Source organism: Brachycentrus maculatus, unplaced genomic scaffold (assembly GCF_059751285.1).
Source record: "Brachycentrus maculatus isolate JH-2025_06_01 unplaced genomic scaffold, ASM5975128v1 h1tg000131l, whole genome shotgun sequence".
Classification (NCBI taxonomy): Eukaryota; Metazoa; Arthropoda; class Insecta; order Trichoptera; family Brachycentridae; genus Brachycentrus; species Brachycentrus maculatus.
The window spans coordinates 928,306-951,822 of record NW_028280884.1 but is presented as its reverse complement, the minus strand read 5'-3'; the positions used below and the strand labels follow the sequence as shown (position 1 = coordinate 951,822).

General features: G+C 33.8%; 1 protein-coding gene across 6 annotated transcripts in view; it reads right to left on the bottom strand.

The window, feature by feature from the left end:
• Positions 1 to 23,517, bottom strand: part of LOC148309312 (uncharacterized) — a 46,963-nt gene that overhangs the window by 3,322 nt on the left and 20,124 nt on the right. For 2 of the 6 annotated variants that reach the window (XM_088260350.1, XM_088260351.1), the window contains 6 exons: positions 11,650 to 11,850; positions 9,757 to 9,921; positions 7,811 to 7,984; positions 4,314 to 4,612; positions 1,768 to 1,909; positions 704 to 838 (listed from right to left, as the gene is read on the bottom strand). In XM_088260350.1, the coding sequence (XP_088116476.1) occupies positions 704 to 838; positions 1,768 to 1,909; positions 4,314 to 4,612; positions 7,811 to 7,984; positions 9,757 to 9,921; positions 11,650 to 11,850 (1,116 nt within the window). Of the gene's footprint in view, positions 1 to 703; positions 839 to 1,767; positions 1,910 to 4,313; positions 4,613 to 7,810; positions 7,985 to 9,756; positions 9,922 to 11,649; positions 11,851 to 14,071; positions 14,339 to 17,454; positions 17,541 to 23,517 lie in introns of those variants that run through there. The other 4 variants (XM_088260349.1, XM_088260348.1, XM_088260347.1 and 1 more) reach the window with 4 other exon arrangements.

The following is a 23,517-nucleotide window of genomic DNA, read 5'->3' as shown; positions in this document are numbered from 1 at the left end:
TTGAGTAGATACTGTAGTTTATATAGTCCGCCTCCGTAGTGTAATGGTCAGCACGCTCGAATACCATTATGGAGGTCCTGGGTTCGATTCCCAATGGGGAGTTAAATAAATAAAAGTGATTTTAAAACAAAGTAACATTTTAATTATAAAATGGAAAATCACAAAGTTAGTGCCTTAAATATAAATTATAAATAAAAGTGATTTTTTCACTCTAATATTTATTCAATACCCTGGACTGGTACCTGAAGCGGAGGGCTGATCACCTTTCCTTCTTGTGTTTACAATCAAGATAACACTGCATTTTTTTATGATGCAGTGCCCTATGCACCATTGGGGTGCGGATAAGAGTTTGAAGAAGTCTAATTATACCACAGAAGAGCCTGGAGGCAGTCAGTGGATGCTACGTGCTCCACATAGTTAAAACTATTACTTAAGTACCTAGAATTGTATAGCTACATAAGGACTGTCAGTTTATTAAGTCTTCACATTCATTTGAAAATGCCATAACTAGGCGAAACAATTGTCACAATATCAATTTTTATATTTGTTTTATAAAATACAACTTAGTAGGCACGAGAAAACTGTGTTTGATTTCAAAATAATTACATAAAAAGTTCTTTCTTATTGTTAATTATGAATTATCATCCATAGGGTGAATACTCCAGTGTCTGACGGAATAGATATTGGATTATTTTTCACTTACCAAAAACACAAATGTCCATGTAGTCTACACAGCAGTTATTGGAAGTCAGGAATTCACAGCCGTAGAAGCAATCACATTGTGTATCGGGCGGTAACACGGTACGGCTTGTTTCGTTGCAGCGATTCAAGCAAGTGTCTGAAAAAGAAACAAACAAAAAAATCTGATCAAATGGAGTAGGAATGTAATCAAGTGATGAATACAGCGCAATGTGAATTACACATTAGAGAATTAACATATAAACAGAATGTCAGAAGACAGACTTCCACGTATCGCCCTCCGAGGCAACCCTGAAGGACGCAGACCCCCAGGCAGACCTCCGAAAAGATGGAAAGACAGCTGGGAGTCAACATCCCAAGAGCGACATGCGGAGGCACTAACAGATCCCTAGGATCTACAAAAAGAAGAAGAAGAAGAATTATACACTCGGGCCTCGTATAACACGGTTATATCTTCTTCTTCAGACCCTTATCCGCACCCCAATGGTACATAGGGCACTGCATCATATAAACACAGTGTTATCTTATTCGTTAGCGTATTAAGGAAAGATGATCAGCTCTCCGCTTCAGGTACCAGTGCAGGGTAATATTGAATAAATATTAGAGTGAAGAAATTCGAACCCGGGACCTCCAGAATGGTAGCCGAGCGTGCTGACCATTAAACTACGGAGGCAGACACGGTTTTATCACTTTACAAACTTATCTTTTTTATTGAGATGTCAAAACATAATATGAAAAATAACTCCTATAATTGGATATCTGCCTCCGTGGTGTAATGGTCAGCGTGTTTAGCTACCGTGCTGGAGGTCCCGGGTTTGATTCCCAGGGGGGCGAAAATAAATATTAGTGATTTTGCACTGTAATATTTATTTAATATTACCCTAGACTAGTTCCTGAAGCTCAAGAGTGATCACCTTGCCTTCATGTAAGTAATGATCAAGATAACACTGCGTCAATTCGATGCAGTGCCCTATGCACCATTGGGTGCGGATAAGGGTTATAAGTAAGTAAGTAAGTAATAATTGGAGATAATCCAGATTTGGACACAGTCAAAATGTTGTAACTTACTTATAAGTGTGGGCGGTGGTAGATTGGTGGATGTGAGGTGTTCCTCTCGGAGCTGGGCGCACTGGCCGGCTTCCAGAATGGCCACATCGTCAATAGCCATATCGCTCACATACCCTGTACCTCGTACTCCTTCTATAACAATCTGAAGCAAAACCAAACATCAATCTTTACACACTTAGGCTGCGGGCTGTGGTCGTGGAGAGGATCTGGGCCGAGTTCTTGGTTATGTTTTGAGCATTGGATTCAGTATAGGGTTCAATGTGAGAACCATGTTCGGAACTCGGCTTAGGGATAATTCACGACTATAACCCTAGACCTTGCATACTCTCTACTCTAACACAAAATACACTAATACAACACACCACACCACACCACACCACACCACACCACACCACACCACACCACACCACACCACACCACACCACACCACACCACACGCCACATTTTATTTTGAGCTTAATAGTATTTTCACTCTTTCTTGTTGTTATCTATATTATATATATATTTATGTATTAATTTTAAATCAAACACAGATTTTTTGAGTCTACTAAGTTGTATTTTATCAACAAAAAACACATAAAAAATTATATTGTGACAATTGTTTCGCCTTGTTAGGGCATTATCAAACGAATGTGAAGATCAAATGGACTACGGTCCTTATGTAGCTATACAATTCTAAGTGACAGTTTTAACATGTGCAGCAATAATTTATGGGAGACAACAGTCGCTAATGGGGGATGTAGGTATGTACCCTTATATCTGTTTTCTGGGAAAGGAAGAATTTATTGACATGTCAAAACTGTCACTTAGAATTGTATAGCTACATAAGGACCGTAGTCCATTTGATCTTCACATTCGTTTGATAATGCCCTAACAAGGCTAAACAATTGTCACAATATAATTTTTTATGTGTTTTTTGTTAATAAAATACAACTTAGTAGACTCAAAAAATCTGTGTTTGATTTAAAATTAATACATAAATTAAAATGGAGTTCTACAAATTAAACGCCAAGTCAATTAATAAATATATTATATATATTTTTGTATAAAATGTGAAATCAGTAATTGGCCTCATTATCGGCTCCTTATATTGTATATTTAAACTATTTTTGTTAATGGCTGTTGATTTCCAAAAAATAAATAAATAGATCAAATAAAAATGAAAAAAAGAACCTGTTTGCTTTGAATCATATCATCAAACCCTTATCCGCACCCCAACGATGCATATCATATAAAAATAACTCCTAAAGTGGAGAAACACAAATTTGTTAAGTATTTGGACACACTCAAAATGTTTATTTGAACACAAATTAACTCTTTGAACCCTATAGGCTGGTAAATCGACTTTATTTACTAACGCATATCATAGTCGTACAGGAGAAAGTGACCAACTACCAAAATGTAAAATGTTCAGGAGGGCCACTTAAGTCAATTTTGCTTGGCAAGAAAATAAACATCAATGCAGTTAGTCATTTTTAACAAGTCAATATATTATACTTCCAAGTTTAAAATCCTTTGGGATTTTTTTCAGGGTAATATAAGAAATAAGATAATATAATTTCTAGTAAGATATCAAATAGACAATGATCACGTTTTTGTAAAACAATGCACTTGGTCACTTTCTCCTGTATGACTACGACATATCCTAATGGCTGGAATATGGGCAATTAAAAATGGAATTCTACCAACTGTCTGCAGTTACAATAGATATATCGCTCACTCCTTTCAAGAACGTCATAAATCAAAAATCGTTAATTTTCAGTTGTGCATGTTTTCGGAATGCCCAGAAAATGTACTATATCCCAGCAAAAGAGGCATATTTTTAACTTGATATTTACCTGTCACAGGGCAGAAAGTGTTGTTTTTGCATTTTGAAAAAATAGTATTGTTTAATAATTTTTTTTAAACATACTATATATTTTTCAAATGGAGAAAAAAACCTTCAGGTTGTAACTAAAAAGATTTGTTGCACTTTTTTGTTTTGTTGCAATTTATTTTTAAAACATTGTATTATATTTTAAAACTTTAAAAATGTTTTATCTTGAAACATGGAGTTGGCAAAAGAAAGAAGAAAGTAGACTGAATGCAGTCGAAATGCGATCTCTTAGAAGAACGTGCGACAAAACGATGTAAGATAGATGTGCGAATATTGAAATAAGGAAGGAATGCAAAGCTGAGATAAGCATTATCGATAAAATTAAGAAAGGTGTGTTGAGATGGTTTGGACATGTAGAACGAATGAGTGAGGAAAGAACGGTAAAACAAATTTATGAGGCGAATGTAAGTGGAAAAAGGAGCAGAGGAAGACCGAGAAAAACATGGCACGATCAGTTATACCAAATACTTGAAAGTGGTCAACCTGAACTCCTAACCTAGGAGTCGTAATAATCGGCGGGTATGTATGAGGAGATGCATGAGCGTTGAAGAGGCGAAGAATGTTTGCAAAGACAGTGTGGTGTGGCATTCTATTCTCTCTGCCTACCCCTGCGGGGACGCGGCGTGATGGTTAGTTAGTTTGTTAAGAAAGAAGTGAGCGATATGATTACCTGAAAATTTTCCTTGAGCACATCCAGATCGAAGAAGCCCCTTATCCAGGCGTCCCCCTGGCTCCCAGCCCTCTGGAGCATGGTGAAGCTGGTCCTGAGCTCGGGGTCCTGCAGCACGTCGGCCAGCTGCAGGCCGGCGGGGTGCACCAGCACGCGCAGCGCGCCCACGCTGGCCCCGTACATGTGGTAGTAGAAGGAGAAGCAGCCCGCCTGCGTCAGGCCGGCTGGGTACACCGGGGAGATGAGGCGGGCGGTGTCGTTCTCCATACGAGACATGCTCTCAATGTACATGTAGTAACCTAGAATTCACATTCATAATTATTTATTTATTTATTGAACGGCTAATGCCTTTAACACGGTACATATATAATATAAATATAATAATAAAACCCTTATCCGTACCCCAATGGTGCATAGGGCACTGCGTCATATAAACGCAGTGTTATCTTGATCGTTTACACATGAAGGAAAGGTGATTAGCCCTCCGCTTCAGGTAACACTCCAGGGTAATATTGAATAAATATTACAGTGAAAAAATCACTCATATTTATTTTACCCCCCCTGGGAATCGAACCCGGGACCTCCAGAGCGGTAGCCGAGCGTGCTGACCATTACCCTATGGAGGCGGACAAAATACATACACTTAGATTATTTATAAAAGAGACAGATTTAAGTTCCTTTTTCATTTAGAACATGATCGCTAGCTTTTTACTTTTTTACTTTGTCATCTTTTTTATGTTTAAGTTTTAATTAAAAAAAAATAAAATAAAAAATTGCTCACTGAGAGTCAAGTATTTTTATTTTTATTTTTTTTTGTATTTAATTTAAGTTTTTTGTATTTTGTATTAACTAATTATACTTAGAAACCTATACCCTTATACCCTGTACTATGGCTATTTATTTTGTATACCCACACACAGGCCATGCCTTTGTGGGATCTTTTTTTGTATTTATTTTTATTTTTTATAAATATTTTTTGTTTTTGAATTTATGTAATGCAAAAGAATTTTAAATAAAGAAAAAAAAATAAAAAAATCGCTTCAAATACCAGTCCAGGGTTATATTGAATAAATATTAGAGTGAAAAAATCACCTATATTTACTGGACTCCCCCTGGGAATCAAACCCAGGACCTCCGGTACGGTAGCCGAGCCTGCTGACCATTACTCTATGGAGGTGGTAACACGGTAAATATATAATATAAATATAATAATAAAACCCTTATCCGCACCCCAATGGTGCATAGGGCACTGCGTCATATAAACGCAGTGTCATCTTGATCGTTTACACATGAAGGAAAGGTGATTAGCCCTCCGCTTCAGGTACCAGTCCAGGGTAATATTGAATAAATATTACAGTGAAAAAATCACTCATATTTATTTTACCCCCCTTGGGAATCGAACCCGGGACCTCCAGAACGGTAGCCGAGCGTGCTGACCATTACCCTACGGAGGCGGACAAAATACATATATAAAGATATACAAATACATATATACAAAATACACAATACATATATACAGTATCTAATATGTATAAAAATACACTAATAGAGAAACAAAAGTCTTTAACATAAAATAATAAAATAAAAAAATTAAAATAAGCACTGGTAAATTATTCAACTTTATCTAACCTAAAATACAAACTAACAAGTAATTTTTTAGGTAATATCGTAGTCATACAGAAGAAAGTGACCAAGTGCATTTTTTACAAAAACGTGATCATTGACTATTTGATTATTCTGACTAGCTTAATATTGTCCTAAAATAATCCCAAAGGATTTTAAACTTGGAAGTATAATATATTGACTTGTTAAAAATAACTAACTGCGTTGATGTTTATTTTCTTGCCAAGCAAAAGTGACTTAAATGACCCTCCTGAACATTTTACGTTTTGTTAGTTGGTCACTTTCTCCTGTACGACTATGATATGTATATCCAAAAGTTAAACAAGGTTATTAGATTAAGATTATTCAGAAAGCCATGCTTCCATCTTCAGGTCTAAATGTAAACATTTAGACCTGACGATGGAAGCATAGCTTCCGAAACTAGTCTTCATAATAAAATAAACTCAAATGGTCAAAAACAAGTGTTTTTCTTTTACAATTTCATCATGTCTTACCACAAAGTGAATGCTGAAACAATAAAGGTTATTGGATTGAATTCTACTTTTATTTACATATATATGATAATATGTGACGCGTTTCCTCTTATTAAGCCATTATGAAATACTCACTGAGTGTTTTATGAACTATTAATTATTTATTTTAAACTTCATGTACAGAAAATAAAAAGTACATTGGCGGGCTTATTGCTAAAAAGCAATATCTTCCAACCGACCAAAGACGGACTAGTGATATTGATCAAAACGTTTGATACCATATATAGCCGTTTGCAATCAGTGGGCAGATAGTACTTGAACATTTAAAAAAACATAAATTACAAATTGACATTTAAAAAGAAACATAAATTAACAAAAGACGATAATAAGGAGGGCAAAGGAAGAAGGGAGTTTAGGGAAGGAGGTAGAGGGAGGAGGTTTGATCGACAGTTAGGATTCTAATGACAGATAGTAATGTCTCAGACGTTTTTAAAAGTTAATACATATTATTGTCTGATGTAATAGATTTTATCAAAAAACTAAAAAACAATTATTAACAATTAGACAAAAAAGTATTCTAGGATTCTAATGATAAATAGGTAGAATCAGGTAGCAAGTTTAAGAAAGAGAGGAGGGGTCAGGGGAGGAGGAGATGGACAGTTAGGGTTCTAAGGTAAGATAATGATGTTTCAGGCGTTTTTTGAAGGTTAAAATAGAAGGTGCATTTTTTACGTGTAGAGGTAGTTCATTCCAGAGTCTAGCCGCTTGGACAGTAAAGGAATTACTGAGGAATGCTGTGTTGTGGCAAGGAATGGAGAGTGTTCTCTCTTGGGAAGAGCAAATTATTATAATTGAAATGTAACTTTGTTTTAAAATCACTATAAATATTTTATTATAACTTAATTATAATGACTACCAGTTTCGAAGCTAACCATTTCTTTATCAAGACTGATTAATACTAAAACACTATCTGCTTAAAGAATGTTCAAAATATTCTGACGGTTAGATTTATAGTGAAATGGAAAATCACAAAGTTAGTGCATGAAATATAAATTATATTAATTATTATATTCAAAATTTATATGAACAAAATCCACATTGCAACAATAACTGCTGCTTGTTGTCTCTATCTCGGCGAGGCGACCAACTTTATTCAATTCATTTATTTATTGATTTGGCGTTTAATTTGTAGAACCCATTTTAATTTATGTATTTTAAACCAAACACAGATTTTTTGAGTCTACTAAGTTAGTAGACTCAAAAAATCTGTGATTAATTTAAAATACACAAATGTATGCAACTCTTTTATCCCAAATCAAGAAGCCATTTCTTTACTTGTTTCTTTAGATTATTATTATTTATTTCTAATTTTATGCAATGTAATTTTGGTTCTTTTAGTACCTTTGTTCCCAAATCCAAGAGTATGGTCGTACAACGGACCAGTTCTGAGATGGCTGGCTGGTGTGTCCATGTTTTGCCTCCTCCAATCGAAGTCGTGGTACGGGTCGTGCGTCCAGCCACACAGACCTTCATCTTCAAAGTCACACGACAGCACGGGCTCCGTGGACGCATTGACTGAAATAAAAACTCGAATTGTTGGGTAATATATCCAAAATAAAACAAGGTTTGTTGGATTGAGAGTAAAATAAAACATTAGAGTGTTTGATAATGTCATAAGAAGACAAAACGCGTCACGTATTAACATATACATAAATAAATGTGGAATTCAATCCAACAAACCTTGTTGTATTTTGGATATATTACCCAACAATTCAATATGGAATTCTACCAACTGTCTGCAGTTACAATAAATAAAAACTCGAATTGTCAAACCTAGATACATTTGTGAAGTGGAGGATGAAACTACAGATCGTGTACTTTTTGACCGTCGCTTACTTCCTAACCTTGAGTTCCTTTAGGACAATTGCTCAGAGGAATTGTTCTTCCTGCTAAATGTCCAGCGCCTCCTCTCTCTAAACTCTCCAAAGATCAATAACGCAATCATAAAGTATATTTTGAAGAAATTTTTTTTTTATTTTTTGATCCAATTACATTTTTATTAAAAACCAACTAGTTTCAGCAACAACCTGTTGCCCTCTTCAGGGTTTATTTTATGACAAACCCTGAAGTGGGCAACAGGGTGTTGCCGAAACTAGTAGGTTTTTAATAAAATTGTGAGCGGATCAAAAAACAATGCTTTCAACATTCAAAATACAATCAGAAAGTAATTGAATTTTTTTTAAAAATATTAGTGGTCAGTGGAGCTCTGGATCTGGTCAGGAATAAATATTATGTTTTAAAAAAATATCCATTAAAGTCTTATAATTAAAATATAGCTTTGTTTTAAAATCACTATAAATATATTTTCTAGCGATTTTAAAACCAAGCTATATTTTAATTATAAAATGGAAAATCACAAAGTTATTGCTTCAAATATAAATAATATTTAAGTCTCTTCAAACAATTGGAGATGAAAACAAATATATTGTAGTCTTACAGGAGAAAGTGACCAACTAAAAAATGTAAAATGTTCAGGAGGGCCATTCAAGTCACTTTAAAGACTTTAAAGGCTTGGCAAGAAAGTAAACATCAACGCAGTTAGCCATTTTTAACAAGTCAATATATTTTATTTCCAAGATTAAAATCGCTTTTGGATTTTTTCAGGGCTATATTAAGCTAGTAAGATATCAAGTAGTCAATAATCACGTTTTTGTAAAAAATGCACTTGGTCACTTTCTCCTGTATGACTACGATATTTATTGACGATGACCGGTAAAAGTCTAGACATTAGAAAGAATTTTAGATAATTTGAACGATGTTGAAGTAGAAGAAACGATTAAAAGTTACCCCCTACCTTCCCCCCACTTTGGTGCGCTCCGGTATTTTTTTTATTATTTAGGACTACATTATTACAAAACATACGAGATTTTTTTTTTTAGATGGGGATTGCATTTATAATTAACCTTGCTTATTATGTACAAGGTTTATTTAAAGATCATTTAGTGGATTTTTTTTTCTTCTAGCTAATTAAATATGTTTTTATTTGAATCTGTGTTGGGAAAATGAGGGATAATCTAGTGTGGGCCAATCAGGAACTTCTCAGCATTTTCTCATTGCTGGGAGGAAGCCACGTTGCACTCCTCAGGAGAAGCCGGACTGTTGACTGTCATCAGCAGACCTTCCGTTCCACTAGAAGAGGGTTCGGTCTTTTGTGTCCTACATTGGTTTATGTTACAATATACAAGATTGGACCAGGACCATCGAGGTGCTGTTTAGAACTACCCAAGACAAGGACAATTACTCTCAAGTGTTAGTCGACGGCTGAAGAAGATGAAGATAAGACCTACTTTCACAGCTGGGGGCGGTTCCATTCCACTTGGAGCCATCGCAGTAGATGAAATCTTCACCAACCATGGCGTAGCCCGGATTGCAGAAAAACCTCACAACGGCGTTTCTGTTGCTAGTAATTTTTAGGCCGTTTTCCAGGTCTCCGATTGGAAGACATCCGGGTCCTGGAAAAATTACATCAAATGGAGATACCACGTTGTTGACCACATCATGATTGTTTTTTTCGCAAAGAGTCCGCGACACTAACTACGGGACCACAAAGAGTCCGCGACACTAACTACGGGACCACAAAGAGTCCGCGACACTAACTACGGGACCACAACCCGACACATCGTTTACTATCCCTCCCGTGTTCTCGTTTACTATTTCTTTACCTTCGTCGTAGAAGGGTAACAAGGTAACTGTTTACAACATTTTAAATGTGTCCAAATACTTGTTCACAAAACTGGATTATCTCCAATTATTACTTACTTACTTACTTATAACCCTTATCTGCACCCAATGGTGCATAGGGCACTGCATAGAATTGACGCAGTGTTATCTTGATCATTACTTACATGAAGGCAAGGTGATCATTCTTGAGCTTCAGGAACCAGTCAGTTATTTTTTACATTATTTTTTGACATCATCACACCTATGTGAGTGATTTCAATCCAGGATTCGGTGCTCACATAGAAATGAAAGAGTTTCTGATCAATAAAAATCTTTTTTGATCTCATAATAGATGTCTCTAGTAATTCAAGCACAATGTTTCAAAATTGGATCATATATGTATATAGAGCTTGCGAGAATTTGAGTAGTGTGGTTGTCAATCATGGGTAGAATTGGTAAATGTTACATGTCGCTCACTCCTTTCAAGAACGTTATAAATCAAAAACTCGATTTTTCAGGAGAACGTTTTTAAAGTCTAAAAATATAATACAATGTATTAAAAATAAACATCAAGCCACTTATTGAACTTTTTACTGTGCAACAGATCTTTTTAGGTAAAACCTGAAGGTTTTTTCTCCATTTGCAAAATATTTAGTATATTTAAAAAAATAATTTATACATTTTCTTCAAAATTCAAAAACAACATTTTCTGTCCTGTAGCGGGTAAATATTAAGTTAAAAATATGCCGCTTTTGCTGGGATATAGTACATTTTCTGGGCATTCCGAAAACATGCACAACTGAAAATTGACAATTTTAAATTGAAGATTATAACGATCTTGAAAGGAGTGAGCGATGTGTGTAAAGTGATCACTTAATCTATGACGGTCGCAAGCCCCGTAAATGCCCAGACTTTCATATTCTTCTTCATCTTTGATGAGATATCAAGAAATAATATGAAAATAACTCCTGTAATTGGAGATAATCCAGATTTTGTGAACAAGTATTTGGACACACTCAAAATGTTGTAAATAAGACTTAATCAAAAAAATTTAATCCTTAAAACTTCATTATTATTGAGGTTTTTGTTGTTGGATGCTAGATGGCATTTTTTTTTAATCGGGTTCATAGCTGGTAGCTTTTAATTTTTATTTTATTTTATTTTTTTTATTGGAAAACCAACAGAATATTTCGACAAAAATAACATAATATGATAAAATACAAAAAAATAACAATTCCAATTATAGGTTTCCACCTAAGTAATCTAAAAATAAAACAATTTAAATAAACTGTCATAAAAGTATAACTATATAGAACGTTTCTTTATCAACTGGTCAAATAGAATACAAACAGTAGTACTTTCGTATGTGAATCTAAACTGTTAAGATTTTTTTGTATTCTTATTTTTTCTCTTCATTCGCGGGCCATGCAAAATCGTCTCTACTCCCTGCACTACGCAGTGCGTCAGCTGGAACCATGCTGACAGACAAGTTACGGAGGTAAATCACAGAGCATACTGACTGACGCATATGGGGGGCGGGGAGTCCCAGCGCCAGGCGATGCAGGTGGAGTAGCGCTGGCCGACCAGCTCGTAGCCCCACAGGCACTGGTACTTGGCCAGCTTGCCGCGCTGGCGGGTACGCACCTTGCCGTTGGAGATGCTGGCCGGCTGGCACACGCTGCTCGGCCGGTAGGGGCTCACCGGCCGGTATAGGCTGACACCTGACGACATTCCGATATATCAATGAGAGTTGTTAAAATCTCCGAGATCGACAGCTTCAATTCAATAATTAATATACAGGGTATCCCATGATCCAACATATTCCTTTCAAGGAGTGTTAGGCCAGCTTATGACTCACCAAAAAATGAAAATATGACCTTAGAAAAAGTGCCTTAGTTTTCCAGATATTTCCACATTTCGCTCACTCCTTTCAAGAACGTCATAAATCAAAAAACTTGATTTTCCAGGAGAACGTTTTCAAAGTTTAAAAATATAATGCAATGTATTAAAAATAAATATCAACCCACTTATTGAACTTTTTACTGTGCAACAGATCTTTTAAGTTAAACCTGAAGGTTTTTTCTCCATTTGAAAAATATTTGGTATATTTAAAAAAATAATTAAACAATGCCTTTTCTTCGAAATGCAAAAACAACACTTTTTGCCCTGTAGCGGGTAAATATTAAGTTAAAAAATAATACAAAACTATTAATTAAAAATGGTCTTACTTTTTGCGCAACACTGTTTTATGCCGAAATAATACACTATTGCACTAATCGACAAAAACGTTCCTGCTCGATGGGTCAGTCACAACTAACTTATGACGGTTTTGAAAAGAAAAATAAATAATTTCTTCAAAATGCAAAAACAACACTTTCTGCCCTGTAGCGGGTAAATATTAAGTTAAAAATATGCCTCTTTTGCTGGGATATAGTACATTTTCTGGGAATTCCGAAAACATGCACAAATGAAAATTGACGATTTTTTTATTTATGACGTTCTTGAAAGGAGTGAGCGATTTATGAATTTCCCGAAAATCTACCTCTTAAGACGTTAAGAAGTTTTTTGAGTGTCACTTTTTCAAATTATCATATTTTAAGATTCTAGTTTATGTTTTACAATACTAAATAAATATTCTATTTATCAGAGTCCAAAATATTACTAACACTGGCTTGCCTTGGCGGAAAAAAATATTAATGCCCGGTCGATGGTTTTAAAATAAATTTTTAGGTAACTTTGACTCACACTGGAAAAAAATGACGTTAACCTGGCAAGTTATTTCAAAAAGTTGTTCAATTTTAGTCATTTGAAAAACAGTAAAACATTAACTATGTTTTACTTATAAAAAAAATGAGCTGTTTTTATAATTATTTCATTTATTAGGAATTCCGATGTAAACAATTGCTTTGGTTTAGTAAAGTGAAAATTGCTAATGTTAAATTAAATTATTTTTGTTTTTATTAATTGTGAAACATAAATTAGAATCCAAAAATGTGAAAATTTGAAGAAGTGGCACTCAAAAAACTGATCTAAGGGGTAGATTTTCATAAGATGGGAAATTCATTCATAAAGTGGAAATATCTTAAAACCTAAGGCACTTTACTGAGGTCATATTTTCATTGTTTGGTGAGTCATAAGCTGGCCAAATACTCCTTAAAAGGAATACGTTGGATTATGGGACACCTGTATACATTACAAACGAACATTTAAGGCGTATACATTAAAAAAAATTGATTGAAAAGTACGCAAGAAGACTCTTGTTAAAGATGTAGAAGAATCCCGCTTCGAAATACTCCTTCAGACACATGGAACAGATCAATATCCAATGTGATATTGTTCAATATAGCGGTAGCTCTTCCTACAGGCATGACCATCGGTAGGTTGGTCCTGTGTATAGGAATGGGAAACAATATATGCCTAACTAAGAAAGGTGTGCCTGATTGTGTAAAGGGAAGCATGAAGTTGGCAAAAGAAGAATGAAAGTATCTCTCAGTGCGGAAAAACCATGTATGATAGATGTTCCAATGGTGATATGAGGAAAGAATGCAAGGCTAAAATAAGGATTATCAATAAATAAATTTAAAAAAAAGTGTGTTGAGATGGTTTGAGCATATGAATCGAATGAGTGAAGAAAGGAAAGTAAAAAAAAATACGAGGTGAATGTCGTTTGTAATAGAAGCAAAGGAAGACCGATGAAAACTTAGGATGTTTAGGTATTTCAAGTACTTAAGATAATAATCGGCGTGTATGTATGAGGAGATATATGAATGTGGAAGAGGCGAAAATTGTTTGGTACTTGAAGCGCAAGATAATCTATCACCTTGCCTTCATGTAAGGGACGATCAAGATAACACTTTGTCGATAATATACAGTGCCCTATGCACCAATGGGTGCGGATGTGGTTAAGAATAAGAAATAAGCATTTTACGGAAAAAAACGTACCTGAACAATTTGGAATGAAATTAATGATGAGAAAAACCTGAACTAAACTAAACCACAGTATACTTTTAAAACACAACATTGTCAATTTTCTTTAAATAACTTTAATTTGTGTTTAAATACAAATTAAGCCCTTTTTAAATAATGCAAAAATTATCACTTTCAAACATATTATTATTTGAAGCACACTTTTTAAATATTAAATAAACTTATGTACATATTTTTTTTAGTTTTGAAACACCTTTTATAAATGTAATAACAGGAACAATCCTACACAAAGTTTAAAAATAATTATTCAACCGAATCAATTCATTTTTGTAGAATTTGATACATTACTTAACGAAATCAACCACGTTTTACGAGAAATTTTAACGATGTTTTTTTCGTATATTATTTATTGATTCGGCATTAATTTTGCGGAATGACATGATTATTTTAATTAAATTAAACACTTGAATAATCCACTGAATTGAGTTTTATTTTTATTTACGACTAGTTTCGAAAACAAAAATTGTTTTTGTACCAGAAGATGAAAACAATTGTCGTTTTCGAAACTAGTCGCAAATAAAAATAAAACTCAATTCAGTGGATTATTCAAGTGTTTAATTTAATTTAAATGTTTTTTTCGGATTGAAAACCTATTTTCCAACCGAGTTGCAATGGCATTTGCAACCGGGTTTTAAAATAGGTTGTAATGACAAGACGAAATAGCTATCATTAGACTAAAAAAACTTTTGGCAAAATACGAAAATCAATTCGAGATTTTCTGAATTAATGTACAATTTGAACATAAATCACAGGCATAAATCATAAATTTAATAAAAAATAATAAAACCCTTACCGCACCCCGATGGTGCATAGGGCACTGCTTCATATAAACGCAGTGTTATCACGATCGATTACACATGAAGGAAAGGTGATCAGCCCTCCACTTCAGGTCCAGTGTAATATTGAATAAATATTAGAGTGAAAAAATCAATCACTTATATTTATTAAACCCCCCTGGGAATCGAACCCGGGACATCCAGAACGGTAGCCGAGCATGCTGACCATTACACTACGGAGGCGGACAAAAATCATAAATTTAGATTAAGATAATAAAAATTAAAATTGATTAACCGAAAAATCGAAAGGCCGATCGATCAACTTACAATTTAAAAAATGTATATACATATTCACTTTGATTTGAGAAAAAATATTTTCTTTGAATATATTGCAGGGTGTATTTACGCGAACTTATGGGTTCGAACCCACTCTATAACTGCTTGATTCCTATTTTTAATAACGGACCGCTTAAGCCTACAAAATAGTAAGAAATTGAAATATTTGTATACCCTGGACTGGTACCTGAAGCGAAGGGCTGATCACCTTTCCTTCATGTGTTAATGATCAAGATAAAACTGCGTTTGTATGATGCAGTGCCCTATGCACCATCGGGGTGCGGATAAGGGTTTGAATGAAATGAATGAATTATCAACTTTTCAATAATTTATGAACAAAATTAGGTTATTTACAATAATTTCATGTAATAAATGTAATAAATGAGTTCTTCAGTATTGGCGCGATTTTTAAAAATGTTTTCCTACAAACGTTTTTCTTTCAAATCTTGTTCGAATTTTCTGGGATTTCGGATATCCGGATTTTTACTGTATACCGATAGATATTTTGCCGAAACTCAATAGTTCTCGCTAGTGAAAACCGAGGTTGATCATAAGAAAAAAACACAAATATATTCTTGTTTTCCGATTTTTCTTAGAGCTTTGTATTGTGTAAGAAAATAACGAAATAAACTGTGAATTATTACAAAAATATTTTTAATATACCGATAGATATAACTCGAGAATTCTCGCCGGTGAAAACTAAGCATGTTCACAAGAAAAATAAAAATAATTGTGCGATTTCCTATCGAGTAAAAAATTCGCGATACAATTTGTGAATTATTGCAAAAAATATTACTATACCGACAGATATTTTACCGAAAAGTGACAATTCTCGCTAGTAGAAACCGTGGGTGATCACCAGAAAAATCACAAATAATCCCTTGCTTCCCAATTTTTCTTGTGAGATATTTCGATAGATAGATATTTTGCCGAAACTCGACCATTCTCGCTAGTAGAAACCGAGCCTGATTATCAAAAAATCACAAATAATCGCTTGCTTCCCCTATTTTTCTTGTGCGATATTTCGATAGATAGATATTTTGCCGAAACTCGACCATTCTCGCTAGTAGAAACCGAGCCTGATTATCAAAAAATCACAAATAATCGCTTGCTTCCCCTATTTTTCTTGTGCGATATTTCGATAGATAGATATTTTGCCGAAACTCGACCATTCTCGCTAGTAGAAACCGAGCCTGATTATCAAAAAATCACAAATAATCGCTTGCTTCCCCTATTTTTCTTGTGCGATATTTCGATAGATAGATATTTTGCCGAAACTCGACCATTCTCGCTAGTAGAAACCGAGCCTGATTATCAAAAAATCACAAATAATCGCTTGCTTCCCCTATTTTTCTTGTGCGATATTTCGATAGATAGATATTTTGCCGAAACTCGACCATTCTCGCTAGTAGAAACCGAGCCTGATTATCAAAAAATCACAAATAATCGCTTGCTTCCCCTATTTTTCTTGTGCGATATTTCGATAGATAGATATTTTGCCGAAACTCGACCATTCTCGCTAGTAGAAACCGAGCCTGATTATCAAAAAATCACAAATAATCGCTTGCTTCCCCTATTTTTCTTGTGCGATATTTCGATAGATAGATATTTTGCCGAAACTCGACCATTCTCGCTAGTAGAAACCGAGCCTGATTATCAAAAAATCACAAATAATCGCTTGCTTCCCCTATTTTTCTTGTGCGATATTTCGATAGATAGATATTTTGCCTAAACTCGAGAATTTTCGCTAGTAGAAACCGAGGATGATCACCAGAAATATCACAAATAAATTAATTGCTCGCTTTCCCATTTTGTGAGCCTATTATTGATAGATATTTGATCACCAGAAAAATCACAGATAATTGCTTGCTTCCCTATTTTTCTTGTGAGTCTATATTGATAGATATTTTGCCAAAACTCGAGAATTCTCGCTAGTAGAAACCGAGCCTGATCACCAGAAAAATCACAGATAATTGCTTGCTTCCATATTTTTCTTGTGAGCGTATACTGATAGATATTTCTCCGAAAATCGAGAATTCTCGCTAGTAGAAACCGAGCCTGATCACCAGAAAAATCACAGATAATTGCTTGCTTCCCTATTTTTCTTGTGAGCGTATACTGATAGATATTTCGCCGAAACTTGACAATTTTCTGTGGTAGATTCACAAATAATGGTTTGATTTATAATTAAAATTAAAATGTACAGAATTCTACAACAAAACGAACGTTCAATCGAATAATACTTGAGTAAGGTAAGGTTCTCAAAAATTACTATGACAACTTTATATTGTAATCACTTTTGAATGTCACGCGTGTGGTGCGGAGGACGAAATTTGAATGTCAACGCATCTGAGAAAATTGTTTAAACTCCTGATTTCAGATAGGACTCATTAGGTATCCACAGTATCAACAGGATAAGCGTTTCCCGTTTAAATAATATAGTGGCGAGTTATCACTTTTACAATATCTGTCGTAGGAAGTAAGCAAAACGCCATCAGTACAGCATCCGTTCTCACATTCAATATGGTTTTAATTCGTGAATTTACTGACTGCATCTCAATTCGGAAACGATAACATATAGAGAATGACAAACAATAGAAAATAAATTACATGTCGTTCACTCCTTTCAAGAACGTCATAAATCAAAAAACTTGATTTTTCAGGAGATCGTTTTTAAAGTTTAAAAATATAATACAATGTATTAAAAATAATTATCAAGCCACTTATTGAACTTTTTACTGTGCAACAGATCTTTTTAGGTAAAACCTGAAGGTTTTTTCTCCATTTGAAAAATATTTAGTATATTTAAAAAAATAATTAAACAATACGTTTTCTTCAAAATGCAAAAACAACACTTTCTGTCCTGTAGCGGGTAAATATTAAGTTAAAATTTTGCCGCTTTTGCTGGGATAAAGTACATTTTCTGGGCATTCCGAAAACATGCAAAACTGAAAATTTACGATTTTTTTATTTATGACGTTCTTCAAAGGAGTGAGCGATGTATCCACAAATCCTATGATCGATGATTTCAGAATAACTTTAAAAAAAGAGAAATATGTATTTGTGTTTTTATTATTTACACAAATGTTTCAATTTCATACTATTTCTGTGAGCCTAAGCGGCTCATTATTAGAAATAGGTATCGAATTGCTGTAGAGTGGGTTCGAACCAAGAAACTCTGACTAAGTCCGCGACACTAACCACGGGACCACAACCCGACACACTTGAATTGCCACTTTACTTATAATCTCTTGTAATACATGAGATGTTGATAGACAACGGTCTTTAATTAAAAAAATAAAGAGAATTCGCAGTGATCAGTAGTTTGGCTATCCCTGAATCTAGTTAGTCTCTAGGGACTTTTAAATTGTAGCTTTAACTTTTTTTTAAAATTATTTTAACCAAAATATAGTAGGATGCTGCTTCTGATTATAACATGGTAAATTCATGTTATCTGCGGAAGTATTGAAGTGTAAAGTACAGGTTTTTTTTAACTCGAGATAAAGGACGTTTACTTATCAGCAATTTTACCGCATTTGGCTATTATACTAGACGTCCCGGGTTCGATTCCCAGTGTTGCGTTGCGGACTCTTAACTCAGAGTTTCTCGGTTCGAACACACCTATTTCTAATAATGAGCCACTTAGGCTCACAGAAATAGTATGGAATTGTAATATTTGTGTAAATAATAAAAACACAAATATTTCTCTTAAAATTAAAAAACAATAAGGTCAGATTTTAAACAAACACAGACAATGCTCATTAATACATGTTCAAAAACAAGTATTAATAAGAGAAAATAAATAAATAAATAAATAAATAAATATATATATATATATATATATATATATATATATATATATATATATATATATATATATATATATATATATATATATATATATATATGCTTTTTTCATAGCATTTTTTAATATATATTCTAAAATGAATAAGGAATAACGATGTTTTGAGCGATTATGCACGTTTCTATAATTAATTCAATTATTCTAAGGTATATTTTTTAATTGTAGTACTTGTTTAACTGTTTAATGTTTAACTGTTTAATGTTTAACATGTTTAACTGTTTATAAAGTTTATAAAATGCGCCACAAAGTATCTGCGAAAAACGTTCAAGAAATAAAATTTAATAACTTATTTGAAGAGATTTTATAAAAATGGTTGTCTTATGACAACTTTAGATTAGTCTAAGAGAAGATTTATAATCAAAATATGATAAAATAAGAAAGAAATCACGTCTGTAGAATGGCGTAGGAGCCAAATACTGTATTCACATCTTCACTTGCCTGATTTATTGACGGAAATATCTTGTAGAAATATTTAATTCGCATTATTCAGTGGTCGCTATGGCATTTTATAAAATGTAGATATTGAATGAACTCTACAGTGAAAATAGAATTTATTCTGATCTTTCGTTTTGTAAGGCAGGGGTGCGTATCAAAAACTGTAATAAATGATGATTAATATTTTCTGCTAAGAATACTTAGAAGGATTTCTCCAAGCACAAGCGCTCAGTCTTTTTTTTGGAGAGAACTGCGTTTTTAATTTTAAGATTGTAAGTAGAAATGTTTGAAAAATTAATTAAAATTATTTAAAAAAAAAGCATTTGTAACTTTATTAAATAAAAAATAGATATGGGTAAAAATGTATCATATTATCGAAGAACGGTACTATAAGTTATTTTTATTGATTTATTTTTCATCATACACACATGATTTTAAAGATAGGGGTTTATTCCGAAATACCCAAAGTGCCTTTGACAAAACGTGGTACTCGTGCATGTTTGATTTTATATGACGTGTTTCTGCGTTTTTGATCTTACAGTATCGAACAGATCAATTGAAACAAAACTTTTTTTTGTATTTTCGTAAAAAGTTTTGTAAAATCTTTTGTTTATTAGTTATATCACAAATCAATATTTAATATGATCTCATTTGGGCTCAATCAAAGATTTAACTCTCCTTGGTATTTATTATATAAGGTTTTGGCACGCGGATGCCATTTTTTCGTCTCGAAACCATACCTGAATTATGAACAAAATGAGCTTTTCAACCGTAGTGCAATCAATTTCGGAGAGCCGATTTTTACAGATTGCTGACAGATTTTCAATTAGGTTTATGTCTGGCAAAATTCTTGACCAGTCCAACACAGTTCATTGTTTTTGTGTGAAAATTTTCATCATTTTTTTGGATTTGTGTCAGGGGGTCCTGCTGAAATATTCCATTACCATTTGACCTTCGTTTTTGTATCTCTGGTAGTATCTTTTCCAGTAGAATTGGGTGATACTTCTCGCTATTCATCATCTCAGTCACTGAAAGAAGCAGCCCTGGTCCATAATACGAGGAACACCCCCAAAACATTTTTTGCAAGGTGTTGAAAATACGAAAAAAAAATCTTTCAATTAATCTGTTCGATAGGTACTGAATGTTTCAATGAATGTTTTCATAAAGTGAGTTATTAACGATTTTTGCGTCGTTCGATATGTTTGAGTGAAGAGTGACACATAGCATCAACACATGTCTATCCCTGAAAATGACACGGTTCTTGTCGAAACCGGTGGGTAAAAACAATGTTATAATTTTATTTTATAAACTTTTAAAAAATGTGCTACAAAGTATCTGCGAAAAAAATTCAAGCGAAAAAATAATTAATTTAATATTATTGGGATTTGCGACCGCAAAACGTAGACTGACTACATCTGGAGACTTCGTGCGCCGACAGACGCACAGCAGATGTGCAAAATATTGAACAGAGTGTGAAGAGATATGGTGTTATCATTGAAATGATGCATCCATTGCGGATCTACTGTTATTATTGAAATTATAACATCTTCCGATAGGGTGAGTAATTTTGCGCCACCCTGTATATGAATATTGACATTATGGTCATCAGATTTTTTAATAAATCTTTGATGTATCTTTTCCTAAACACGACCCAATTCTTTGTTTCGCGCTGCACAGGTAGGTAGGTACTGATTATTGTGACGTTAAAAAGCGCGCGATTCTTGCAAAACATGCTTATTTTTTCCTCACAAAAAGCGGGAACTGGCACCTGCCGCTGCGCTCTACTCCATATTCTAAATTTAAGTTAGCTCTAAAAGTGCCTATTTCTGGCGAAGTCGTCAGTCGTTAGCTACTTTACGATACTCGACTCATCTACAATGAGTCATTGTTGAATTTTAACCTATACCGTATTTACGACGATGAGGAATATCGATTTTACGTCAACTGAATGCAGTACTATCCTAACTGCAACTAATGAAATTTTACACATATCGATGACTCCTTTCAACAATGTCATATAGAAAAACGAAAAATTCAGTTTTGCATGTTTTCGGAATGCCCAGAAAATGTACTATATCCCAGCAAAAGCGGCATATTTTTAACTTAATATTTACCCGCTACAGGGCAGAAAGTTTTGTTTTTGCATTTCGAAGAAAAGGTATTGTTTTATTTTAATATACTAAATATTTTTCAAATGGAGAAAAAACATTCAGGTTTTAACTTAAAAGATCTGTTGTACAGTAAAAAGTTCAATAAGTGTCTTGATATTTATTTTAAATACATTTTATTATATAATTAAAATGTAACTTTATTTTAAAACAAAGTTACATTTTAATTATAAAATGGAAAACCACAAAGTTAGTTCTTCAAATATAAATTACATTTTATTATATTCTTAAACATTTAAAACGATCTCCTGAAAAATCAAGTTTTTTGATATATGGCGTAGTTGAAAGGAGTAAACGATATGTATGTCTGCCTCCGTGGTGTAATGGTTAGCGTGTTTAGCTACCGTACTGGGGGTCCCGGGTTCGATTCCCAAGGAGGGTCAAATAAATATAAGTTATTTTTTCACTAGAATATTAATTCCATATTACCCTGGACTGGTACCTAGCGGAGGGCTGATCACCTTTCCTTCGTGCGTAAATGATCAAAATAAAACTGCGTCAATAAGATGCAATGCCCTATGACCGTTGGGTGCGGATAGAGTTAGAAGATGGAAGAAGAATATAAGAACTATCTCTCAAAGGTAGGTACCTAACTCGTTTTTTAGCGAAGCAAAATAAAGTTACAAATTAATTATTAAATTCATTTTTGAGAGGTTAGGTAGGTCGGCTGTCCAAACTTAAAACACAGTAAGGGACATTTTTTAAAAAAAATTTGGACTAAGAACACGGGTGGCCAACCTGCGGCCCGCGAAGCCCTTACGTGCGGCCCGCGGCCATGTATGAAGAATATATTTTTAAACCAGTGATATATTTGTGATACACGGGTTGATGCATCAAAAAAAAATATGCCCTCAAGTATTCTATGAGCCAAGTCATGCATGTTGTTATAAAAACAGTGAACAATATCCGTTCGCACGCTCTTCAGCATCGCCAATTTAACGCAAAAAATCTCGAAAACCAGTGTGCAACTTCAACTATTGAAATAGATTTAGAAAAATTAAGTAAGCGAAGAGAAACTCAAATCTCAAACTGAGTGGTCATTTATAAATTGGTTTTTATTAAAATAAAAATGTTAATATTGTTTTATTTATTGTTTCGGCATTAACTTTGTGGTAAGACATGTTACAATGATTAAAGAAAACACTTGTTTTTTACCACTTGAGTTTTATTATAGACTACGTGTTTCAGAAGTTAAACTTCCATCATTCAGGTCTGTATAGTAACTAAAATATTTTAGTTTTTATACAGACCTGAATGATGGAAGTTTAACTTCTGAAACATGTGGTCTATAATAAAACTCAAGTGGTAGAAAACAAGCGTTTTCTTTAATCATTGTTTAATATTGTTTGATTAATGTGTCCTAATAATAATTTTGATTGTTAAAATTTTTCAAAATGTTTATTACCATACTAATTTTTTTTGGTTCATTGTACGTTTTCTACTCACTTCTGGTCGTAGTAATGTTTTCTTTCTTCACAATTACCATGATTTTACTTTCTGATTACCTCCCCGTTCAAATTATAAATATTATTTATCTGTACTTACAAAAAATCAATTGCTATGAAATACGTTTTTATCAAAAAAATTCTATTGTCTGTATGCGGCCCTTGGGAGAATTTGAAGTCATCGATGCGGCCCGGGATGCTATTTGGGTTGGCCAGGCCTGAAGTAGAATCTACTTAGTCCTAAATTGCAAAAAAAACGTACTACAAAAAAATGTCCCTTATTGTGTTTTGAGTTCGGACAGCCGAGGTTAGGATCAAAAGTTTGGAAATTGAATCAGATATAAGTGTGCTTTGAGCTATGAACCGTCCCTCAAAG